Source organism: Oryzias latipes, chromosome 5 (genome assembly GCF_002234675.1).
Source record: "Oryzias latipes chromosome 5, ASM223467v1".
Lineage (NCBI taxonomy): Eukaryota > Metazoa > Chordata > Actinopteri > Beloniformes > Adrianichthyidae > Oryzias > Oryzias latipes.
In genome coordinates, this window is record NC_019863.2 from 30,861,655 (window position 1) to 30,872,064 (window position 10,410).

Genomic DNA, 10,410 nt, shown 5'->3' on the forward strand with positions numbered 1-10,410 from the left:
GTTGCAAATTGTGGGTTTTGGTTCTCAATTTATGCATTTTGATTCGCAGATTTGGGGTTTTGATGCGCGGTTTTACTGTTTTGATGCGCAATACTTTAGGCTCTATTTTGACACCATACATTAGGACCATATGAGCACCAAACCTGTTATCAGTGCGCCCTCTAGTGGACGTTTGTGACTATTACACCTTTACAGCCAGTTCCCTTAACGTAATGATTTTCTAATAAATAAAAACACAAAATGTTGGAAAACACTTCTTTAATAACACAATTATGTCTTACATAAAGTAAAAAGAAGAAAAAAAAAACCTTTCAGACCAATCAAATCCATCCTCATCCTGACCGGTATTCTGCAGCAGAATAAAGCACATTGACATTGAGAAACATTGTCCTTTAAGGACCAGGTGGCAGAAAATAACACCACGCCCAATGCAGGACTAGCATAAACATCACTGTCTGTGATTGTAAATGGTAAAGTCACAACGCTGCTCTGACAATAACACAAACATGACGTGTTTTTCTCCTTTTCACATCCTAATCGAGGCCTCCAAAAACCGCAGGTTAGAACATGTCACTGCCGTCTACCAAAGCGCTGAAACCCTCCAGCGCTTTGCTGTCAGCTGTCGCGTCTTAGTGTTCTTCAAAGAAGCTACAAAAAAAAACAAAGGCCCGAGGTGAGTCAAAGACAGACGCTCGCGGCCGTGTGCTTTGACACGGTTGTCTGTGGGGATTTAGGCAGCCTGCAGACGGATGGCGAACTGCGATCGGACTAAAAGGACTGAAGAGACTCCTTACCAAGCTCAAATCTGGGAAGAATCACAGTTTTTCCAAGTGAACAGTTTGGTGGAGAACAAAGGCGATAGAGTAAAAACATCTATCCCAGCTGCAAACATTACAATGAATAAACTGCAAAAAAACAAAATAAAATAAACATAATCAGGGGTATTTCTTTGAGTCTGGTGTGTCAGAACGTTGCCATTTTATTGACTTAAATTCAGAAGAGAAGTGCTCCCATACTGCCAACTTCACTTTGCTCTTTGACAAAGATCTCAAAGTACTGGTAGATGATGGTTACAGCCAAGAGGATTCCTGTCCCCGAACCGATGGCACCGAGAAAGTCCGCCATGACAGACAAGCCGCCTATACAGAGGCCACCGAATGCAGCGGCTGTAGGGATATACCTGCAGAAGCAACAGAAAGAAAGAAAAAAAACACTTTGATGAGCTACAAGTCCATAGCATGTAACCTTAAAATGCACTCTCAGGTTTGCCCGGTTACCTGTTGAGTTCGTGCACCATGGAAGTCTCTCTGTGTCCTCTCATCACCATCTGCTGCTCCTTCAGCTGCTTTGCCACCTGGGAAACGCGAGCAGACATCCATCAACATCCGACGTCTGCCAAAAAAAAGACAGCGGTTCTCACCAAAGCTCACTCACGTCTTTGGCAGAAGATCCGGAAACCTCAATCCAGGTTTTGGAGAAGAAGGCGCAGGAGCCGAGCATGAAGACTATGTAAATGGCGGCATGGACCGGGTCGTCCAGTACGGAACCAAATGACTCTGGCGGAGAGAGGTAGTAACAGAGACCGCCCACTGGGTAGGCTCGAGCAGGTCCTCCACTGGAAGTGTCCTGGCAAGCAAAAGCTCTGTGAGCAACTTCAACATCTGTGCCTTCTGGCCACAAACGAGAGGCCCGTCACGGCCTCGGTACCAAGGATCCAACGGGAAAACAGGCGGGGAACACTTACAGACCAGGTTCCTAAGAGGTTCACCAAAAAGTTGCCGCTGAAACGCGTTGACAGCATCTGAGAGATCACATAGAGATTGGACACCAGGGCAGACTGCAGGATGATGGGGATGTTGGAGGTGTAGAACAGCTTGATGGGGTACGTGTTGTATTGACCACGATAGCGAGCTGATTTGATTGGCAGGTCCACTCTGAAGCCCTAAAGAAAACGTGAAACAAACACTTCATGAAATATTTACAGAAAAAAAAAAAAATCAATCAATTGATTTTGTTTCTGGTGTCACCAAACCTGGAAATATATGACCACGGCGAACACAAAGACGGTGGCGATGAGGTTCATCAGGTTGGGCAGGTTCTGTCTGTAGAAGGCTTCTCTCAAGGCACGGATTTTGTCAGTGCGGGTCGCCAGCAGGTGGAAGAGAGCGATGATGGCCCCCTCAAACTCAGTGCCTGGATGGACCACAAAGCGTCAGTCCTTCTGACACACGTAAGCTGCGTCTCATTCTTTGTTCATTTAGAGACCCTCTCCAATGAAAATGGGGGTTTTAAAATATTCCTGTGACATTTTTCTGATGACATGTTTAGAGAAAATCAAAGTTGTATTTCTTTAGTCAAATCCTGAATGGGGAGCAGACGAAACAAATGCAATTGAAAAGAGTGTGACAATGGGCGGAGCCACAAGCTCCATTCTGATGCATCTACTTGCAGATAAATAATAATAATAATAATAATAACAATGGATTGGATTTATCTGCCAGTACGCAGCCACGCCTCTGATCATCATGGGGATGGGGATTGAACCGCCAACCCGTCAATCATTGGCTCAACCGCCTGAGCCTCTGCCGCCCTGATCCATCCACGTCTTTGTTTTCCACGTCTGAGCTGGAATCCCGCCCCAAACTGCACGGTTGGATAACGCCAACAGTGCTCGCCATTTCTGTTGCATCTATAATGTTAGGCTGGGGGTGTGCAGGGCTGTAAGCTAGCAGGAGAGCGCGTACACTGAGAACTCTCAGCAACAGGGAGGTGTGGGTGGGGGGTGGGGGGGAGGCTGCTCCGTGCCAACAGTCCCGCCCACAAGTCAGAGGTGAATTTCTAATGAACTCCTGCCGCTTTACAGAAACTGCGTCGTAGAAAACGATGCAGGTTTTTTGATTTTGCCTCAAAACGGCACCATCAGAATTGAAAGACCACCTTGGAAATAGATCAATTCAGATGATCAGAAAAAAACAAAAACACTTTTGTTTTCATGTCCTGTACCTCTTCCTGTGTTGACAGTTGTGGGACTGAAGGCCTTCCAAACAATAGTCTCACAGATGTTGGTGGCAATGAAAAGGGAAATACCCGAACCCAGACCGTAGCCCTTCTGAAGGAGCTCGTCCAGCAACAGGACGATCAGACCTGCGACAAAGAGCTGAAAACACAGGCCGCTTTGTTTAGAGACCGGCTGTCCAGGTGAGCGCCTTCGTCTCAGCACGCTACGCGACCGAAGGGGTCGTCTCGCTGATGCCTCTGAAACGTCTTACTTTGCTGTAACCATCAGAACATTTTCATTTTCCACAGAAAACTCTGATGCTGATGTACAGAAATTAATCTATGATACAGTATTTGATTTTTGAATTTTTTAAAAGCATAAATGATCATTTGTATAAACCTGAATGATGATGAGCAGGCAGATCCCAGCCCCCATCTCTGAAGGGTCTCCATACATCCCAGTCATTACATAAACAATGGCCTGTCCAATGGTGATGATCATTCCAAACACTGTACAAAGGAAACAAAAAAAAACTCTTTGACATATAATGTTGTTGCAAATGTCACCAAGTCTGGAAGTTTCAAAGGATCAAAGACTTTTCAAAGTTATAGAAATCCTACATTTCTGAGCTCCGTTGAAGAGGGCTCTGTCCTTTGGGGTGTCTCCCACCTCAATGATTTTGGCACCAGCCAGCAGCTGCATGATGAGGCCTGAGGTGACGATGGGCGATATACCCAGCTCCATAAGAGTACCTGGACAACAGGTAAGGTTAAAAAAAGCTTGTGAACTACAGATCAAAAATAATACTATTGTGACCACAGATCGGAAAGCACCTCTGTTGGAAGCCAATATTACTCTCATCCAGTAGAAAGGATCCGCTGAGTCTGATGACATGATGCCAAACAGGGGAATCTGAAGGGACGATGAAGAGAGATGAGAATAACACTCCACAAACACCGACAGTTAACCGTCACGAACAGATACCAACCTGGCAGCACACCAAGAAGATGAACAGGGTGATGGCAGTCCATAATACTTTTTCTCTAAACTGGATCTGCAGTTTCAAGAAAACAAAAAAAGGTGAGACGACATTCATTTTTAGGAGCAGATCATAAAATGTCAGTAAAAAGATAAAGACGCTCACCTTTCTTTCTGGTTTCTGAATTTCTGGCAGGACTGCACAGAAAGGCTTGATAACTTCCAGAAATTTAACTGCAAGAACAAACGTGGAAACTTAATAGAAGTAAGATTTAACAGTATTATCTTGGAACTGTAAAATTAAAATAAGCAGCACAGGAATAGAACTTTATTGATCCCACAAAGGGGAAATTGCCTCGATACACCACAGCTGTATTAAAAACAGCAGATAATGAAAATCCAAATAATAAACAACAATGAATGGGGAAGCTGCCACTCAAGCAGGTAATTGATGATCCGTCTAGCACACCTACAGCAGGTAGACACAGATGCAACGTCATCACTAGCAGCTGCTCATAAAGCTAAACATGACGTCCAGCTCAACAATGAATGAAAGAAAGAAACCACAAACAGGATAAACAAGGAAAGCCTCTTTAATCTGGACAACAGGCATTTCACCAGTTTCCAGATTAGCCCTCGCAATCAATTACACTTATTTCTTTTAAAGTCAGTTGTTTCACATTTCACTAACTCGCACAGAATTTAAGGATTATAAAGAAAAACGTTTTTTTTCCTATTTATTTTTAGCGACAAAAACGGGGCATTTTTGGTTTTTCAGTCACCATTAGCTTAGGCTAACAAAGGTTAAAATTAATACACCAACTGCAAACACTTGTCTGAAGCCTGCCTTAAAAAAGGCACTTTATGACTGACGAAAATATGGCTTAATCACACTGAACCGTAAAGTTTAAGTCACAGAAAACACAGTGTTAGCTTTGATTTGGTGCCTATTGTCAGCTAGCTTAAGTTGCCACCTACACATCCAGGTTAGCTAAATTAGCTTCCATGCGAGCATTTGTCTCTATTAAAATAAAGGTGCAGCCTACAGTTAGGACCGTCACAGTGAGAAGAAATGAAAAAGATGCACGTACTCCCCATGGCTTCCGTTACCCAACTCCCGTGTTGCTGGCTTCAGGTCGACCGCTCAGTGGAGTCAGTGTGGCTCCATCAGCCGCTCCGAGAGGAAAGAGGGAGCCGGAGAGACACGTCACCACCAGAGGAGCCGCTGTTACACGTCACTGCTTCCACACCCTCTCACGCGGCGTTTCGCGCGAGGAGATGTGCATGTTCCCCCTGAAAGTAAACACGCTCTCTTCAATGTTTCAAAGGGACAATGTCTATCTAAAACATTTTAAACGCAATTATTGGGAAATTAAACGTCTTAAACACAAAGACATCCAATCCGAAAGAGGGCGCTGTAAACACCTGTTTCTAAAGCTGACTCCTCCTCGTAGAGATTGGTTTTTGAAGGGGGCGTGTCCAGAACTGGGTTGATAAAATAGTCCAGAGAGCTGGTGAGGCGTGGCCACAGATTGTATATAAAATGTTTTTTTTCTTAAAAAAAGCGTTATTAGCAAACATTGCACATACAAAAGTTGACACTCCACACTGTGCAAATTACAAAATGTTCACATTTCCCAGGAAATTGAACAAAAATGTCAAAAAAAGCCATAACAATAGCGAGATAAAACTAGTTAAAAAAAATAAAAAAAGGAATTATAAAGGTGTCTTAAAAAAGGTGTGTTTTTCAATTGTCATTTCTGTGATTTATTTTCTTTGCAGTGCAGAAATGATAGATAAATATATCTATATATACATAGACACATTTTTTGGCGGGTTTTAATTGCCGTATCAGGGCATCACTATCTGTACTTCAAAGGGATTGGTCGTTTTCCTAGATGAACGTCTGGTCACGTGCTCCCAACACCTTCCGCGGAGAGTTTAAAAGGTAATCAAACGCAGGTGTGAATGTGTTTGTTTGGCTCAGTTGGGATGCGGCTGTGGCGGAGCTTCAGGTTAGTGGTTCTTCGTGCTATTCTTCGGTTTTCACAGGAAATTTCACACCTATTTTGTGAAAATTTTGCTTTTAAACTGGACCTTTTGAGTCTAATGTGATGTTTTATGGAGCTGCTGTGAGAATTTCAGAAGTTTCTTCAGGGGGAATGAGAAACACATGAAGGTCCAGTTACCTAAAGGCCTCTTTTGTGGAGGAAAACATTTAAGTTGTTTTTGCTCTAAATATTAAGTGTTTAATTACAAGTTAAAGATTTTATTAACTAACCTACAATTTGTTTTATTTAATACATAGCTGTTTAACTAAAATAACTCCTTACTTAGAGTCTTAATATGCTTTTTTTCTCTGTTGGTACTTCATGCCATAACAGATCTTAATTAGTTTGTTAAATTGGTTCCTTGTAGAAATCATTCTACAAGGAAAATTTGTAGAATTCATCCTGTACTAAATACAAAAACCTGTAAAGTGAAGTTATTAGCCTTACAGCAGTAGTCTTGGTGTAAAGAGTATACATCTTAAATTGGGCATATGAGATTTACAAAGTTAACTCAAGTGAATTCTTAGATTTTTGTGGGGTTTTTTCTCCATAATTTTTAAATGCTTAATTTTTCATTGGCTGTGTTTAAAAAAAAAACCTCCTAAAGTGGGAATGAAACTGACTTTTTTTTTTTTACTGAAGCAAAGCTTAATTGTGGCTTTATTCTATTTCTCCCTCATGATTCATCGCTGGAAATTTTGCCTGTCCAGGAGGAAGATGGATGGATGGATGGATGGATCTCAAGCACACAATGAACATGACAAAGAAGTACGTATTTGAACTATTTTAACATGATCAGTCGAAACCCTGAACGATGGCTTGGTGTGGAGGCTTTGGACGTGCTGAGTCAACTTCTAAAATACACTTTTTTTTTTTTTTGTTGTTTTTCCCTCAGGAAGATCTTCAACCTGTAAGTCCTTTATTTCTTGGTTTGGCCGCCGTGCCGATCTTTTGCTTTTCCACTTTCTCTAAGCTTGCATTGAAGGTGACTACATTTACTTTCATTATACAGCAGTGAATGCTCCAGAGTTGATGAGGATTGAACTTATTGTCTCAAGGCATTTTCGGCTGAAATGTATTTTGATAACTTTTCCACCTGCTGGTCTTGTAGATCTGTAGGTTCTGGGCAAATAAGTAGTTTTTTCCCTGTCTGACCTCCTTTAATGGAGTTTCTAATTAACAAAAATGGGTGCTTGTGATAAATTTCATTTAAAACTATTTTTAACGCACACAATAGCGTTCCGTTGCGTGGAGCGTTCCGTTGCGTGGAGCGTTCCGTTGCGTGGAGCGTTCCGTTGCGTGGAGCGTTCCGTTGCGTGGAGCGTTCCGTTGCGTGGAGCGTTCCGTTGCGTGGAGCGTTCCGTTGCGTGGAGCGTTCCGTTGCGTGGAGCGTTCCGTTGCGTGCAAATCCTAAAGGTATGTGCCATCAAGCTTTTACCTGCTGTTTCTTTAATGGGCGCCGTGCCGTCACTGTATGACTTTCTGGCCGCCGTGCCCCCTTTTGTTTAATGTTTTACTTTTTTGTGTCGTATGCAACGTTTTGAAATGATTTGTTTTTATGGGCTGTCCACTTTGTTTGAGTTTGTTACAATAAGTTCATCCTCTTTGATGGTCACCTTCAATGCCATTTCTCTTCTGTCAGGCTAGTTGAGGCTTAGCATCAGACTTTAGTGTGGTACTTGGAGGCTTGGGAGAGTCCAGTCTGGTCAGGATTTGATCTTCAGGAAAGTGTTGCTCCTGAATTATCTGGATGAATTCCTATAGGTCTGCAGTTTGGAAGCTGTTCTCTGCCCAGCAGATGTTCTCAGGGCTATAAAGGTTGTGGTTGTTGGGCTGGAGCTGAATGAGAGAAGCATTATTTGGTTTTTGGATGTGGGATTTGGAGGTTTAAACGAGGAGAATATTTTTTTTTCTTGTCTTCCACTGTGATTGGATCAGTTTGTGCAGTTTTTTTTCAGGTAGAGCTACGACAGGTAAGAACCAAATTTTTTATTTTTTTTTTTTTTTTTTTTTTTTTTTTTTTTTTTTTTTTTTTCTCTCAACTTGTCCTGTCCAACAGCTAGGCAGACAGATGAGAGCTGAGGGCCTCTTGGGTTGGACATATTGTACTTTAACAAGAGGGGTTATTAATCTTCAGACAAACCAAAGGTATGTCTGAATAAACCCCTTTTGTAATTGAGGCCAAACTTTATTAATTTCAAACATGTCTGAAAATCTTTGGTGTTGGACCGGACGGAAAAGGAAAGAGGGGAAGAAGAAAGAGGGACGTTAGAGAGAGGGGGGGTAGGGGGTGATAATAGGAGGGGAAAGGGGATAAGACCATGAAGCAGCATAAAGCAACAAGTTTACTGGTTGTTAATCATTATGGTAAGGTTCAAATGTAAAAAAAAAAACAAAAAAAAAAAAGGGCGGAGCCTGTCCACACACACACTCAAATGTTATAAACACACTTGTTAGTTGCAAAAATGTCCACCTGTCGACATGTACACAAAACAGATAGTGTTCACACGCATACTTATGCCTTAAAACCAACTAGTGTGAAATATTTCAGTCATTCAGTCTGTTGAGCTGACACCTGTGCTCAGGTGAGTGTTTATGTTCTTCTAAAATGGATGGTGGAACGTGAAAAGAAGGAGGGAGAGTGCCCAGCCATCCCCACCCCAAGACCCCCACCGCACCAGCAGCGGCAGCCGGATTCCCCCCAACACCACACGGGAACCGGCAGGGAACAACCGCCGCCCGGGCGACCAAGCCCGCCACCCAGGCCAGGGCCAGCAGGGCCGCCGCAAGGCCCCCAGAGCCAGAGAGCAGGGAGGCACGGAGGGAAAGAGGGCGCCGCCCCAGCCCAACCAGGAGAGCAGCCCCCCGCCGCGCCGGGAGAACCCAACGCAGGGCCCCACCGGAGAAGGACGCCCACAGCCCCAGACGAGCACCCCACCACCACCCAGGAGTTCCGGGCATCCCCCCGCCCCAACCCCAGGTACGGGCCAGGACCCCCCAAGGGAGACCCACTCCGCACTCCAGGCAGCCATCCGCCCGGCCAACGGTTGGTCCAGGGAGGAGCGAGGCAGGGGCCCGCCGCCCCCGCCCAGGAGGGGGGAACCCCGGGGAAAAAAGAGGGCCCACAAGGGGTGTTGTAAATATGGCCCGACCAGGCTCGGCCACAGTTGGAAATTTGGCGGGGCCCAGCACTCAGGAGCAAGGACCAGAACCCACCCCCCAGGGACACGAACACCCCCGGCTCAGATGTAATGTGAACCCCCCCACCGCGCGGAGAGAGCACCGCCGGGCCCAGGAAGCCAGCACCCCGGGGACACAGCCGCCGTTGCAAAGGGGGCCCGTACCCCCCACCAGGGAAGAGGCAGGGGACAGATGGTCCTAGGTCCCACCTTCCTTGCAAAATGTGTGTGCGTGTATGTGTGTTTGAGAGAGTGTGTGTGTGCATGTGTGTGTGTTTATGTTGGGATGTATATATTGAGGGGGGAGGGGTGTGTGTACTAAGGGGGGTGCGGTTAAAATTGGCGGGTAGGGCACTAAGGGGACGTCTCCTGATTACTCACAGTGACGTCCCCTCACCCTCCCCACCAAGGGGCCCTAAATGTCTAAGGTGCGGTTAAAATTGGCGGGTAGGGTGCTAGGAGGACATCCGCTGCTTGCTGGCAGTGATGTCCAAGCACCCCCCCTACCAAGGGCCCTACATGTCTAAGGTGCAAATAAAACCGAAAGAGGGGGGGCCCACTCCATACGGCAACCATAGGAGGGGGGTCACTGCCTAGTAAACCCCCCCCCCAAGGCTCATCGCAGGCTAAGCCCCCCACCCCCTCACCCTATTATGAGGTTATATGAGGAAGGGGGTAAGTTGGGGACAGATGATAGACTGTCCCCCGGTGGTCAAACAGCCGTCCCCCGCCCCCCCCCCAGCAAGGGGGCCAGGCCCACCCAGCCCCGGGGCCCCACCCCCGGAGGCGCAGACACCCCAGGCCCAGCACCACCACCCCCACACAGAGAGAGGGGAGCCAGAAGGCGCCGGCCCCCCCCGGAGCAAGCCCAGGCCCCCACCCCCAAACGCCGGCCCTAGAAGAGCTCTGGTCAGGCCTCGACGGGACCGAGGCAGCCAACCGGCCGGGGAAACCGCCGATGGCCTCAGCGGAGACCCCGACCCGTCAACCCCCCCTGCCCCGTACCAATAGTGGCCCCCCCCCCTCCCCCAGAATGCCCCCCCACAGGACAAACCAAATTTTTATTATTGTGCATGCGCTCGGCCTTTGCTTGATTATCCTCAAAACATTCTTGCATCACTTCATCCAACAATATGGATCAGTCAGTTTTGAATAGTACTTGCCATCATGGGGAAACACTGCATCACTTCAGCCAACATGAAAT

General features: G+C 46.0%; 1 protein-coding gene across 1 annotated transcript; it reads right to left on the bottom strand.

Moving 5' to 3' along the window:
* Positions 1-241: 241 nt before the first annotated feature.
* Positions 242-5,211, bottom strand: LOC101169601 (protein transport protein Sec61 subunit alpha-like 1). The gene is made up of 12 exons (XM_004069191.2): positions 5,068-5,211; positions 4,143-4,210; positions 3,987-4,052; positions 3,832-3,910; positions 3,619-3,750; positions 3,398-3,507; positions 3,004-3,157; positions 2,033-2,193; positions 1,745-1,942; positions 1,435-1,626; positions 1,278-1,354; positions 242-1,180 (listed from the first exon to the last, which is right to left on the bottom strand). Exons 1-12 carry the CDS (start codon positions 5,072-5,074, stop codon positions 994-996), a joined length of 1,431 nt encoding a protein of 476 aa, XP_004069239.1. The 5' UTR covers positions 5,075-5,211; the 3' UTR covers positions 242-993.
* Positions 5,212-10,410: the final 5,199 nt, after the last annotated feature.

Excerpts from the sequence above, each read along its gene's own strand:
- LOC101169601 (XM_004069191.2), bottom strand. Across the intron at positions 3,508-3,618 it reads CTTCAACGGAGCTCAGAAAT|TGTTTGGAATGATCATCACC; the intron begins GTAGGATTTCTA and ends TCCTTTGTACAG. Across the intron at positions 2,194-3,003 it reads AACTGTCAACACAGGAAGAG|GCACTGAGTTTGAGGGGGCC; the intron begins GTACAGGACATG and ends TGGTCCATCCAG.